We start from the raw sequence: 15871 nt of genomic DNA on the forward strand, positions 1-15871 counted from the left end.
TCTGTCTGCCAGGAATTCTATAGTCAGCATAGGTGATATTAAGTTTAAGGTAGCAGGAGGAAGAAAAGAGTGAAAAACAACAGCATCTGTTTCAGTGTACCCAGTTTGTCATTATAATCCAAACCAGAAATGCTCCAGGGGGAAGAATACTCAAAACTGAACAATAATGGGAAACATACCAGCTAGTAGCTTCTAGCATGAACCTATGGGAGGAAAGTCAACAAATTTGGAATGACAGAAAAAAACTGTTATCAGACTGTGTTATTTACCATCATTAATTTCTGATCTATAGGGCAATAAAACTTTCATGATGGAGCACAGGTAGAAATTCCTGTACCTTTAAAACAGGTAACTGTTTTTTGACTCATCAACTGTAAATAGACTAAAAAAGAATAAGCAGAATTAGTAAATGCCTTATCAAAGTATTTTATGTTCATTGTGCTTTAGCATCTTACTCATAACAGTAAAGTGATTATTTTCCTTAAATCAGAAACTAGATTTTACCTGAGAAACAATAATTATTTCATAGGACTCAATCAGAGATTTCCATACAAGATATTTTTGCTGTACCAGATAAGAAGCATCTCTTAGCAACAGTGACCTAAGCACCAAATCTTCTGAAATTACTTATATTTAAAACCAACATGGCTTCTGATAAACTTCAGATAAAACCTTAAAAGCCCAATGCAAGAAGGACATTTTATTGTTCTTGTTATTATTGACTGGCTGTTAATGAAATCATTCCAAGAATTACAGGATATTTTTTTCTGCCATTAATTTAATTCTTGATCTACATTATTGCTTAGGCTAAAATATTATTTAATAATGTACATTACCATGGTCTTGACTTTTCCTTTCCTTATTGTTTTGCTTATATATGACAAACATCGCTGCTGCCAAGGACAGGATTCTGGCATAACATATAGACGTTACTTGAAAGAAAACATTATATATGTATTTTGATGCATCTGACAAAACAAACATTAAGCATACAGAATTCTAGCAATGGTAAGTCAGGGAACAGACAACTGTACCGTCGGTATAATTCTTAAAAGCTGCAGTTTTATTTCACTAAATTATCTATGTTGAAAACAAATCTGTGCCTGGTGTGGAATCTCACTGCATCAAGTGTTACAATATTTTTGTTGTCATTACAAGCAGGAGAATGCATGTAGAACAAGTGTTAAGAAACATGACAATAAATTAGAATATAATTTACAAAAGCAAAAATAATAATAAAGTAACAGTGTACCACATTAATACTGAGTATAAAATAATAAGCAACTAATCACAATAATACAAAGGTAATTTCAGTCTGTATTATTAAGGATATCTATGTGACATTCACTCCATTACAAAGTTCCTAAAGAAATTGACTATTTTTTGGGTGCATACACCTTGAGGGGTTAATCTCTAGATCTTTGCTTCAGTTTTGATCTTCTTCAGCTAATAGTATTGCTCAGTGGAAGTACTGGCACCAGATTGATTTCTGCATTTTGTATTCTATTTGATTCTAGGCATGTCGTATTTATAGCCTATACAAATAGACCTATTGTCACTATTTAGGAATACAAAACTATTTAGCTTAGATTATATAGATGGCTACACTGTAGCAGCAGCAGTGAACCGTGCTGTGGAAACCAATTATTTTTCATTGAATTAGGTTTCAATCTGAAGCATTGTTTAGTTTGTAAATCCACATACATTCTGTTTTGTTCCCTTTAACAATACAATTCCGTGTTGCTCCAGGGAGTTCTTTAAATTCCAACCTCAGTGCTGTTATGTTGCAGAGTAAACATCAGACTCCCTAGTGTTCTAGCACCAGTAAGAGAGCAAAATGTGTCTTTGGAAACAATCCTTGCAATTTTAATGTTCTAAATGAGGTAAAAAAAAAAAAAAAAAAGGTTTCTTTTGAATACATATAGGAAACCCTTTTCTTGTTAGCTGAAAAGACACATTAGATGATAAACAAAATCATGCCCTGGAGAAAACCAGACCCTGATACAAAGAGGCCTCTTATTTAGGGAATGCCATTGCAACCCCTTTCCCTTTTATAATATTTTTGACCTAGCCAGGGCATGCTAGCACCAAGGTGTTTTGTAAAAAGGATATAGAAAGTCAATTCACTTAACAGAGAAGGACTACATATTGCCCTTAATCCCCATATGAAACTCCCAAAGATTGGCATTTTTTATCCACTGGTGTCAGTTTTAACAGGAGTTGTTTACGTGGTGGCGAGAGCAGCAGATAAGCGTATGTGAATACACGCAAGCCATCTGAAAATGCATTCCACTGGTCACAGGCGTACAGAAGCGGAAATACTGGCAAGAGGTAGCAGATGACAGGAATTTGATGGTCATTAATACGTGGGTTGCACAAAACCCCACAGATAGATTGTCAACATGTTGGGGGGATTTCATGGTATGACTCCTGTTAACAATATCTATTGTTCCATGTTAATTCACATTAGTAAATAGTGTGTAACGCATTTGGCTTGTTATTGGTAAAATACACTAGTACACTTCAATCTCATGATACCTTGAAATTATTTTTCACTGCAGAGAGTACTTTTTTTAAAAAAGTGCTATTTGAGTTAGAATTTGTAACACGTTATTGTTCACATAATTTTAATTGCACTACAACAAAGGAGGCACAGTTGGACACAAAAGCACATTCATTACATACCTGCTCCAAAATGCAAGTGTTCAAGTACAATATATTAATATAAACAAGTACCTACTTTCTTTATCCCCTTGTTGAGTCTGTTACTGAAAAGTGAGGGGGGAAGAGGAGCAAGACAATAAACTTTTTAATGGTAGATTATTGAACATGACTTCCCTAGAGTAGTTTGGTTTCACATTTAAAAATGCAAAGTATTTGGTGAATATTAAAAATACGGTAATATGAAATAAGTGGAGTATGGCAGCAGAATAGTTAAGGCATCTAGCTACCAATTCAGAAGCATGACCTTGTTCCAGTCCAATGTTGAAAGCTGCTCCTAGCTTTAAATATGGTCCAGCTTTAACTATGTACCTGGCCATTTACGTGAAGGAAAGTGGCCAGACTTCATTCTATCATCCCCTTTTTCAGTGTGCTTTTCTCCTGACAGCCTAACAGGCCTCTTGGCTCAAGCACACTTTTGACTGCTCATTTGAGCAGAATGTAGATACCTCCACAAGTCACTTATTCTTTGGTTGTAATCCTTGCCCACTGGGATGTGGTCTCCTGAACCGCACATTCACATATTCCTTCTCATGAACAAGTGCCCTTCTGCTGTGGTATCAAAGAAAGGGACATCTGGAATCCATTTTAACCTTCGGCTTTGCAAAAGATTCTTGCTATTACACAGTAGACTTATCTTTTACACTGGAATTCCTTAGTTTTAGAGAATCGAAAGTAGCATGTAAATCAGATCTAGATGCCCACAAAGGTGTTTCTTCTTTGTGGCTGGTGTTGTAAACAAAAGTGAGCTGGAGTCAAAGTGTAAGTTCTAAGCAACCTGTACGGTAGTAGTGAAGGAGCTGGCAATACGGTCTTCACCACTGTTGGAGCCTGCCTCCTCCATGATACTGAAATATGTTCCCTTTCAGTGGAAATCTCAGCTTCACTTGTACAATGGTAAGATGGCTATAAACCTGCAATGCAGATTCAATTTCATTTCATAGCACACTTGTATTTCATGCACCACCGCAATAACTGTTGCACCTCTTAAAACTAAGTCCCTTATGGTTGTTCTATTTAGTACAGCTTTATATATGGCTCACAGCAGTGTTCAGGAAATATGGATTACTCCAAGGAGAATTAGGTGGAATGAAGGAAAAATACTTTAAAAAAAAAAGAAAAAATTATGCTCCTTAAATAACGTTTCCAAGCTCATTTTATAATTTAAATTGTGGTGCTGTGTCATGAGATAAAATAGTTAACATTTTTAAGCTATGACTTAACATTTTTTTGATTCTTCTTTACTTCCATAGTAGACCAAGTCATAACAGCTACATTTTAAACAGTTTTAAATACAAATGGATTCAGTGTCATTGCTAAGTCCATAATAAAAATTATTTTAATGGTCCAAGGAGGTAAACAGACTATTGGATTTAGTCAAAAGAACACAAATGTTCCACAGTAAGCTATTCTATACGTGTTTTGTGGATCTTTCCAATTTGGCATGCCCTCCTTATACTGTGTCCAGCACTTTGGATTAATAAATCCCACTTCACAGAAGTTAAAATAATATTGAAATCCTGTCAGCTGGGGCTGACCAGTGGTTACGTTTTCCACAGGGTAATGCATTTGCAAGGACGACAACCTCATTCCGCTGTGTGGCTCACTTTGATGGACACTCTTCCACAATGATAATAACAAGGCATATTCTTCTGCTTTCTGTGGGTCAGTGTCCTTGGCAGGTCTTGCAGCACATCTGTCTGAAGTATGCTCGACTGCAGAACTTGAACTTCAGCACCAGTGGGCAATATGCCACTTTGTTCACATCTTTGCACTCTAATAGTTAAGAACATTAAAGAGAAGGGGAAAAAAAAAAAAAAAGAAAAAAAAAGAAAAAAGAAAAATTATAGTACAGAGAAAATTTGACATTTAACGTGCTGCTTCTACATCCACCCACCTTGCCCTCTTCGTAACTTCTCTTTCTAGTCCAGCTGAGTGCACACAATATATTTTAAAAAGCCATTAAAATGTTTGCAGGGCTTCTCTCCCAGACATTTACAAGTGTGTCCACTTTGTCTTGGAAGAATTATCATTTATTGGGATAAATAATCACTTTAGACAGTTAGGAAATGTGAGCCATTTTTCTTACAATACTTTTATAGCTTCTTTCTCAGGAGTTATTTTATCCATCCATGAGAGGTTATCCAAAATCTAACATGATTCGCACTATTTGGTACCATGCCTTTATATTTGTAAGAATTCATGAAACAGAATGTGCATTGCAGCTAATAGGGATGAAGAAAAAGTGTTACAAATAAAAACATAACAGTGTGAGTTTGGTGACTGGACTGAATGGTGAGTTACACTTTAGGCTTGGTTCCACACATCCACAATTTCTCTTACGCAGGAGGGAAAGCCAATTTTATGCCTGTAATAGACATGTAGGAGTTTTATTGTGTAGCCATGTTTTCCCTATATGCTCAGCAAGCCTTTATCATACCAGCAGGTAACTCTCCCAGGAAGGGAGAACAATGCATTCAACCACACAGAGGAGGGATTCCTTCTTTTCCATCCCACACAGGTTGTTTCTAAAGCGACTTGTGAGGGTACATTATAGGAACACTATTGAACACCTCGTGGCTCTCCTCTAGTTTAGCTTCTTGTCTGTAGAAAGAAGGTGGGAATAGGGAATGGAACAGTTTGGTCCATGACCAGTTCTCATTCTAATACAGCTGGAGATACCAGCTGTAGCTGAGAGCTCAGGGGTACACTCGGGTTCTACAGCTCAGGTGCTGCTACCACAGATTTCATTTCGAATGGAGTGAGTATTGTGATAGATGCCTGATACAGGATTTTTAGTTAAAAGCATTTGCACAGTTCCTTCCAGACTGACACTTAAAATATGACTTTGGGAAGGAGCCTTGCTTCATGTGTAGGAAGATGGAAGAGACGTGTATGGTGAAAAAGTAAACCCACAACTTTAAAGTACAAAAATTAAGTGATGGGAAGAATGAAATTAATTTATTAGAAAATAATTTGTCTCCAGTGAATGCTGTAAGCTTTTAGTCTTTAAAGGTTGCATTTGATACTGGCTTCCTCCTACAATCTTTCTCAAATTACAACAGCTATAAGCAAAACATGAATAAAAAGGAGATAAACTAGCAGTACTTTGACCATTATAGTATTTTGTATCAAATTGATATCTGTGAAGACTGAAAGTCTGGATGCTGTTGCTCCAAGGCCTGACAGAACAATAATCCTTGACTCCGAGATGTCTGTAAGCCAAATATGAAAGAGACAACAGACACACCAAGCAGGTGAGAAAATAAAAGAGTTATAGTGAAACAAACACAACCAGCACATAGAATCCTCCAGCTACTCCTATTTGTCTTCCTTCTACATACAATCTCCCAGGATATTATTTTTGCTCTGGAATAGGTAGTTATGGACAGTGAGTTCATCATGCAAGCACACTGTAGTGCAGATGATGAGCTTTAGTATTTGAATCTAGGCAAGTATTAGTGAGGCTGAACTTCAGGGCTATGTACTGAACAGTATTTCTGATAATGGCAATATGGATGTTTTTTAGCTAGATGAGTAGAGGTCATGAAATTATTTAAACTTTCATTCCATTAACATAGATACAGTGCTTTTACTGTAATTTTTTATTCTACCTACCCAATCTTTTATGTACTACTTTTCTCACTTTCTAAATCTCAATTTGAAACATAGTCGAATGCCAGGACAAAAGACATTGGGGGTAGCTTGTGGAAATAGACATATCTATCAGCAGCACATGGCCACTGTGTTTCACTGAGTTTCAAAAACTCTTCCCAAAATACCTTCCAGAAATATTTTGGGTCCTCATGCTTGTGGAGACTGGGAGTATAAGAGAGACAGATGGTGAAATATTAATGAAGTGAGAAATAAAAAGGCTCACTTGATCTTGACAAGATGTAAGAAGTTCACCCAATTGCAAAAATAACCCTCATACGCATCGTATTAGTTAAACATAGGTGAAGCCACTAACTGCATTTTTGCTAAAAGTAGGATTTGAAATTATCATATTTCATGTTTCTTAAAGTTATTCTTCCTCTTGACTAAAACTGGATGCTGTTCAGCCAGTGTCATTTGGACAGCATTGAGACAATATTCTGGAAGTTGCCCACAACTTCTGTTTTAAAAATCAGTTTTGAAATAAATATGGTGGTTGATGAAGTAGCCTATTCTTCATAGGACTGTGGTTGAATGGAAGATGTTTAGCAGAGCCCTTTTTGTTCCTAGAAACTAATAAGTTAATAAGCTGCAGTAAGCTGCATGTATTAAACTCTCCTTTCCTGAACTTTGTGGCTAGATCAGACAATATTATGATATTAAGTATCATGTTACAGTAATAAAATCACAGAATGTCATTGTGCCTTCAGCTAAACAGACTGCAGAGACATATAATGCAAAATAAAAAGAAAACTGAAATGAAACTTAAATAGATAAAACAGTTTTTAAGTCAAAGTTTCAGTAGGTCTTCAGCTGTCTAGATTCAGCAGACATACATACACTTCAGAGAATAAAATAATTCTGAATACATTTCAAATTGTGTAGTACATGCTGCCTGTAGCTCACTTCCAGGAGCAAATGTAATGTTACCCTCAACGGTGGCAGTCTGTCAAAAGCCCAATCTACAATATTGTAAGTCACCAATGAAGAGTTTAAAGAAAATGAAGAGCCAAGCAGACGTAAAATTTGACAAGACATATTGTAACTTTCTTTTACTATTTCTGTATGCTAAAAATTTTGACTTTTCTTTTATGTAAACAAGCCTTACTTTCCCCAAGAAAGTGCTTCTAAACTTCACCAACATGACCATTATACTGCAGAGTGGCTCAAGGTCCCTCAAAAACATGTATGTTCTTATCGTGGGTTAGCAAAATTTAATTGTCCAGCAACTACTGAATGGGTTCTATAGGGTGCAAGCACTAGAGTTTGGCAAGTGATAGGGATCAGGTGGCTTGCTGGGGTTTGAAATGGGAAGGGTATCCCCTCAGCAAGTCTAGCCGCACTGCAAACCAGTGAGTTGTTGTTGGAGATGCTTTTGCCCCACAGTGGGGCTCAAAGGACAAAACAGTGCTACCAGGTGGCATGGTGACAAGTCTGTGTGTGCCCGCACATGTGCTCTGCTACACACATCCATTCTTGAGGGGCAGAACCCTTGCTCTGAGAGATTCTGTCCCTGATTCCGAAATACTGATACACAGTTCACATCCCACTGCACTTGAAGAGAGATAAAAGCAAGTGCACAGGCACAGTACACCCCTCTCACAAATGCATTCACAAGTGAACACCAGAACTCAAATATTTCTTTCTTATAAGGTATTACCTTTGCAAAATCAGTTGTCTTCTTTAGGATTAGTTAGTTCTCAAATCTTACAAGCTTTCCAGCATCTCTAGCATGTTGAAAAAGATATGCCTCCCTATTTAAAGGCTAACACTTTACTAACGCAAGAGATGTTCCCTCCTTTTGTGTCTAAGATGTTATTTTAAGAGAAAAAATGTGCAACACATATATGTTATTCTTGCAAATAGTTAGTGCTGCTAATATTCAGTATTTAATAGCAACTCTGAAATGTGTATAAATTAGAATATATTTTTAAGAAATACTTCAAAAAATACCTTGAAGATAAAATTTTTGTCTAGTTTTGGGACAGGCAACAAAAGTAGGGCTCAGAAGAATCTCCACCCTCTGGTGGATGCAGGGGAAAACAGTGACAGGGAATGAGAGAAAGGCTGAGGTGCTAAATGCCTTCTTTGCCTCAGTCTTTAATAGTAAAACCCATTGTGCTCCAGGTACCCATCCCTCTGAGCCAGAAGACAGGGATGAGGAACAGAATGAAGTCCCAATAATTCAAGGAGAAATGGTTGGTGACATGCTACACTACTTAGGTACACATAAGTCTATGGGGCCAGATGGGATCCATTCAAGTGTACTCCGGGAGATGGTGGAGGTGATCAGTAAGTCACTTTCAACTGCTTATCAGCAGGCCTGGTTAACTGGGGAGGTCCCAGTTGAATTGGGGTTTGCAAATGTGACACCTATCTACAAGAAAGGACAGAAGGAGCATCCAGGGAATTACATGCTTGTCGGTCTGACCTCAGTGCTGGGGAAGGTTATGGAGCAGACTGTCCTGAGTGACACCACATGGCATGTGCAGGACAACCAGGTGATCAGGCCCAGTCAGCATGGGTTTATGAAAGGCAGATCCTGCTTGACCAAGCTGATATCATTCTATGACAAAGTGACCTGTGCAGTGGCTGAAGAAAAGGTTGTCGATGTTGTGTACTTGGACTCCAGTAAAGTGTTCAACATCATATCTCACAGCATTCTCCTGGAGAAGCTGGCAGCTCATGGCCTAGATGGGCATTTTCTTCACTGGGTAAAGAACTGGCTGGATGGCTGGGCCCAAAGAGTAGTGGTGAAAGGAGTCAAATTCAGTTGTTGGCCAGTCACGAGTGGTATTCCCCAGGGCTCAGTATTGGGGCCAGTTCTGTTTAATTTCTTTATCAATGATCTGGATGAGGGGATTGAGTGCACCCTTAGTAAGTTTGCAGATGACACCAAGCTGGGTGGCCGTGTTGATCTGCTGGAGGGCAGAAAGGCCATACAGAGGGATCTGGAACAGCTGGATCGCTGGGCTGAGGCCAATTGTGTGAGGTTCAACAAAGCCAAGTGCCGGGTCCTGCACTTGGGTCACAACAACCCCAGGCAGCACTACAGGCTCGGGGAAGAGTGGCTGGAAAGCTGTCTGCAGGAAAAGGACCCGAGGGTGTTGATTGACAGCGGCTGAACATGAGTCAGCAGTGTGCCCAGGTGGACAAGAAGACCACCAGCATCCTGGTTTGTATTAGAACTAGTGTGGCCAGCAGGGCTGAAGAAGTGATTGTCCCCTTGTACTCAGTACTGGTGAGGCCCCGCCTCAAATCCTTTGTTCAGTTTTGGGCCCCTCACCACAGGAAAGGCATTGAGGTACTGGAGAGAGTTCAGGGAAGGACAATGAGGCTGGTGAGGGCTCTGGAGTACAAGTCTGCTGAGGGAACTGAGGCTGTCCAGCCTGGAGAAAAGGAGGCTGAGGGGAGACCTTATCACTGTCTACAACTACCTGAAAGGAGGCTGTAGCATGGAGGGTGTTGGTCTCTTCTCCCAAGTAGCAAGTGATAGGACAAGAGGAAATGGCCTCAAATTGCACCAGGGGAGGTTTGGTTTGGGTATTAGGAAAAAATTCTTCATGGGAAGGGTTGTCAGGCATTGGAACAGGGTGCCCAGGGAAGTGGTGGAGTCACTATCCCTGGAGGTGTTTAAAAGACGTGTAGACGAGGCTCTTAGGGACACGGACTAGAGGTGGACTCAGCAGTGTTAGGTTAAGGGTTGGAGTTTATGATCTTAAATGTCTTTTCCAACCAAAATAATTCTATGATTCTGTAATTGTAACAAGGTTCTTCTGAAACGATGTATTTTAAATTGCTAAATGAACTTTGAGATTACACTTACTTTTAAGTCATTTAAGCCACTTAATCACTAACAAATAATCAGTGGTTTTCAGCAAATACCATCAACACGGGACATAAACAAAAATGGGGTGCTAAGTGGCAATGTGGTGGGAACTGTATCTGTTGGAAGAAACGGTGCTATATCTTTTTCCCCTTGATTGTTCCTAACTGTGCTAATAAGGCTGCATGGCTGTCAGTAAGGAGCAGGCTCATGCCCAGCCAACTCAGAGTGCAGGCCAAAGAGCTGAAGTCCATCTGGAATACTATGTAAGTGATTTTCAACATTTCCTATTTGTGGAACCCAAAAATTTTCCAGTGAAGATGTAGGTCCTTGAAAAACGCTATTACCAACAGCCTTACTTTTCATTGTTACCCCACACAGTTCCACTGTTAAGAAGTCCATGGCCATCCAGTGTACACAGATGACATACAGAAGACCCCTGACTGTAGTCATCTATGGGAGATTAGCTTATTTTCCAGATAATATTGAAGAATTACTAACATAATTACTATAAATAACAACATGGTCTCATCGTCTTGAAATTAAGAGGAGACTGGGACTAAATCATGCCCACTTAATAAGTATTTTATTGCCTTCCTTCCTTTGGAAAAAGTCAATATCTATGTTTGGAAATAAAATATCATTTAGCCTTCGAGCTTTAAAGGGTAGAAAGTTTTGTAGATTGAAAATTATCATATAAAGACTGCTTGAGAGCACTAAACAGAAAAATGAGAATTAAAATTATCAAGGAAAATTGTATTACAAAGATGTTTTTCAAACAACAACATGGGATGATAAGCCCTATTTAAAAATAAAGCTTCAAAACTGTAAATTATGGTGCTCATACACTAAATCATCAGTGTATTTCTGGGAAGACTAGTATGCTCGCATTTCATCCCAGACTTCTCAGTTTGAGAGATTTTCACGACAACTTGAAGTCTATGGTGATAACTTAAACTGATACAGTAGGTACTGAATGACCAACAAATTGGGGTAAACTGTAGCATAAATTTGCCTTTTTAAAAAAACGTAAATTCACAGTCCTTATTCCATATAATTAGGATATTAAACTTCAATGTAGTTGGAGAACTTGTGTAAAAGATACTCCATTATACGCTACACAGAGATTAGATATATTAAAAGGAGTAGCATTAGTGACGTCGCAGTCAAGTTGTCAAAACTTAGGGAATAACTGTTTTAAAAGACCTATTATTGGCATGGAAAATTTCCTGATATTTGGACTCGTACATTTTAGTAATTTTTTAATTCCTTTTCCCCACACAAAATTTATTCATCCTGTGAGCAACTATTCTATTTTTTTTTACAATCAATAAGGTTGTGGGGTTTTTGTTTTTGTTTGTTTGTTTGTTTGTTTTTAATTTTACTGCTTGACACTCCAATTCTACTTGGAAGACATAATTTCTTACTAGGTTCGCTTGGACAATTTATGAGTTTAGATCTGGAACCTTTCATAATAAGCTTATTTTTACATTATTATCTAGTATATCCTCTAGTAAAAATATGTTATGATGAACAAGTAGACTGTATCATGTAAAAAATACTGTAATTCTTTCAAACAGGCATTACAAATCCAAGAAATCAGAAGTTAATTAGAAGAATCTGACAAGTAAGTTGAAGTGTAAGAATAGGCTTGTAGCACAGTGTAGCATTAAATCTGTGGACCCAGGCTTTCAATGAGCATGTAATTCCGTTTTTTTGCCACTACGTTGTTATGTTAACCACTAATGGAGCAGGCAGAAAGTCAGTGAATGAGAAGCATATCATGCACCCCCTGCTACTACAGACATTTCCATTTAACCAATAAAGAGACTGGAAAATTAATGACACAAAACAATAGTATTTTGTTCATGACTTGGCCTTACACTTTAACTGTTTTTTTTTTTTAAACAAAGCATCTGCATTGTGTTTCTTGTTGACAACTAATTTGAAAATAATTGTAAAAAAATTCACTCACAGGCTGAGAGATGACATCATGCAAATTATTACTAATAAATTAATGCAGTAATACTGACTGTGTTGTATTACTTCTTCCAGAATATATTATATTAAGATGGCAAGCTTACCTTCTGTGTTGGAAATGGGAGTACTGTCACATTTACTTTCACACTGCTGCATTGATGGAGGTCTAAGTGTTTCTGGACACTCACTGGATGCTTGTCCAGTGTATGAGAGGCACTGTACTGTTCTCATCTGTTGTCCAAGACCACACTGTGCAGAACACTAAAAATAAGAAAGATAAAAAGGTAAAACAATTCGGATACAATTTTAAAATATAAACCAAGGTAACAGGAAAGCAATTTGGAACAGTACACTAGCACACATTTTAAAGAAGACAGGCATCTGAAAATATTTGGTTAACACAGAAAATAGTTTTCATAACATTGTTTAGAATTTTGGGATTTTTACAGCATACCTGAGCACTTGTCTTTCACAGAAAATAAAACACAGTGTAATATTGGCTCCCTGAGTAGCACAGATTTAAGGCATAAGACTATAATTTACACTATTTCATATATCATATCTGAGCTTAAGTCCATGTTTTCAAGAGAGGAATAATCATTTTAGAATAAAGAAGAAAAACTAAGGCAATCAAGAAGTCAAATCTGTTACAGGACTTTTTTAAGGAAAAAGAAAACTATATTTCAAACAAAAATAATTCGCTATTTCAAAACATTTTTAATCTCTATAGTGGTTTTAGTACAATATCAATTTAAGACAAATGCGCAACTGAAAAACTACCATAAAAGAGAAATCATTTAGACTGTAATGCCACAAATGGCTGTCCTCTGGCTAGTTAAGCAAAAGTGTTTTATTTTTATTAGTGGCAAACTAGTCAGTGAACTCAGAAAGTGAAATATCCATTTATTGTTTTAAAATGAGGCCACTAATCATAATTGAGACATAAAAACGTAAAGAAGGAAACTCGGTATCTGTAGTTAGAAACACTGCACAATGGCAGCACCAGCCTGTCACGTAATAATTTTGCTCAGACTATTTTATGTAAGATCAGATAGATCTTGAAGATTTTTTGGTGGCTACATATACCTCTCTTACTAAAATAGGAATGGCCTTTGTATTTCCATCATGTTTGTTAAGGAAGTTAAACACATTTTTAAAAATTTTAAACCTTGCAACATTGTGGTATCCCAAAATCCCCTTCCAAAAATACTGTAATAAGGACTATTTGATTCTTTAAGAAATGCATGAAGAAATTAATCAAGTATAAATTAGATGCTATCAGCAAACCCTTTATAGTTCGGCAGACAACTATCATTCAGAATCACATTTCCAGCTGAGACAAAGAGTGAGATAGTTTCCATGACTCAGACAAAAGCATCTCTTATCCATTTCCAGCAACATCTTATCCTGAAAACGTGCTAATGAGTAGGAGACTAACAGCGATAAATACTTAAATGAACTATCTCACCTGTCCCCAGTCTCCTGTAACCCAGCGAGGAGGAGGACATCGGCCTAAACTACAGCGGATGCGGACTGGCGGCTTGCTTTCCTCTTGGCATTGAGCAGCTGGAAAAGTTTTTAAAAGGTCGCTGCTTTTGCACAGAACAATTCGGTGTTTGAATCCTGGGCCACACTTCGGTGTGCACTGAAAAAATATTGACATGAATAAATAAATAATGAAATCTCAGTAAAAAGTCAATAAAGTGTCAGAAATGTTATTATGGAAAATAGAAGATTGCATTTATGGTCTTACAGTTAAACTATAATCACCATTTCCCCAAGATGACAATTATAATTTAAAAATGTCTAGAAACACAAATATTAAGCTCAAGTTTTTATAAATGTTTATTTCATAGAAGTAGACTTCCTTTGCTATTCATACTTAGGCTACAGTGTTACTATTTACTCTTATATCTTTAGGTTAGGTTTAAGAAGTGCTTTGCTGCAAAGTAGTAAGGTCTGCTACATGCAGCACAATCATGAGACAAACTTGAGTATGCATTTCAGAAACTAAAAGTTCAACTCTCTGTTCTTAATATATTACCTTAGTATAGTCTTTCTCCACCTCACTTACAGACAACTAAGCTACAAAGAACACATTTTTCCTCAAAAAACATATAGGAGGCTAAATGTTTTACTCGACTCCACAGAAACCAGACTGTTCAAACAGAAATACTGTATCCTTTCTTTTGATGCATGCTTTTGTCTCCTTTCCTGTTTAAACTCTGTTTTCACACAGTTCTTGTTTTTGCTCCTTTTATCACTCCTCTGCTCGTTCTAAGAGCAAACAGATAATTAAAGAGTAATTTGAAAGGAAGGTCTGATGACCTCTGCTTTTCCTCCTTTTTCTTCACACTGGTTCCTCCTCTTCTCCTTCCTTTTTGCTATTGACTGTTAACTGTCATTTAATTTACATTAGCACAATTGCAGAATGGGTAACAGATAAATGCTAACAAAATCAAAACTTGAGACCTTCCCCAAATCAGTCCTTCTTTAGCATCTGACCAGGACGTTTTGCAAGCAGAATTGGTATATTAACCTTCATCCTGTAAGTAAATCTGAAGTATTTGGACCAGAATCAGTTTCTGATAGCATAACACTTACATGCAGATTATGCTAAACCTGTCAAGAGTGGAACTGCCTTTCATATAAAAGCAGCCGTAGAGACAAAACTGCCTGGGAAATAATACTTTGTGGAACTAGAGAAACATTCAAGAGGTTGCACACCAGAGGTCTTCCACACATCCAAAATGGGTGAGTATATAATTAGTAAAAAACAAATTGTAACATGGTCCTTCTGTATAAAGGCTGGATATGATGGGTTAAAAATCAGTTCAAGCTTCTTGTTGGTGGCAGTGCTAACAACTTTAAGGACAAAATCTTAGTAAGCAATGTCTCAAGGAGGCATACGGGGAATAGTATGTAGAGAACATGTATCTATGGCTCTATAACTTGTCACATGGATAATCTAGTTTGTTAGTATTGAGATGATGCCTAGATATTACAACCAGAAATAAAGTGCTATGATAATGGATGCTTACAAACTATCAATGCCACAATGATGGAGTCTTCAACTGAGCATCCCTTCCCACTCATCCTTTCTTTCCTTTTCACTGCTTTCTGTTCTGCTCCAAGTCAGATTCATTTTCAAAGGGTTGGAATACACTGTACCTTTTCAGGTAGGGACAAAGACCACTGAGTAACTTTTCTGCCGTAATTTTGTTGTCCTACTTCTTTCATGAAATCCTGGCTAGCAGTGGAGTAAGAAATATTGTTCTGCATATAGAACAAAACACACTTCAAGATTCACTGTGCCATTTCCAGGTTTCTTGAGGTCCTGATCTACACCGAGAAAAGCCACTGAAAGAAACTGCTTTTCTACAGGTTTCAGGATATAAAGCTGACAACTTTTTAGAGAACTGATTCCAAAAGATATAAAACGAGAGGTAGATTGAGGTTTAGTTTGGGAATGACAATCTGTTCTATGATAGTGGATTATTAACAAAACCTGGTATAATTAAGAGGAAATTCAGAATATAAGAAAAAGCATCTGTCTGATAATTAATGAAAACAAAAAAATATCAGAAATTCACATTATGTTTCAGAATATTATACTTTGATACAAAAGCTAACTGAAATGGCATTCTGTTCATAATTCCTTACAGAACAAAACCAGCTGAACAGCACAGC

General features: G+C 37.3%; 1 protein-coding gene across 5 annotated transcripts in view; it reads right to left on the reverse strand.

Annotated features, from left to right (window-relative positions):
* Nucleotides 1-1042: 1042 nt before the first annotated feature.
* ADAMTS6 (ADAM metallopeptidase with thrombospondin type 1 motif 6) overlaps nucleotides 1043-15871 on the reverse strand; it is a 150764-nt gene continuing 135935 nt past the window's right edge. For all 5 annotated transcript variants that reach the window (XM_071801811.1, XM_071801812.1, XM_071801810.1 and 2 more), the window contains 3 exons: nucleotides 13650-13826; nucleotides 12286-12442; nucleotides 1043-4497 (listed from right to left, as the gene is read on the reverse strand). In XM_071801811.1, the coding sequence (XP_071657912.1) occupies nucleotides 4388-4497; nucleotides 12286-12442; nucleotides 13650-13826 (444 nt within the window). In that variant the 3' untranslated portion in view covers nucleotides 1043-4387. The remainder of the gene's footprint in view (nucleotides 4498-12285; nucleotides 12443-13649; nucleotides 13827-15871) is intronic.

This window comes from Patagioenas fasciata, chromosome Z, assembly GCF_037038585.1.
Source record: "Patagioenas fasciata isolate bPatFas1 chromosome Z, bPatFas1.hap1, whole genome shotgun sequence".
NCBI classification, from domain to species: Eukaryota; Metazoa; Chordata; class Aves; order Columbiformes; family Columbidae; genus Patagioenas; species Patagioenas fasciata.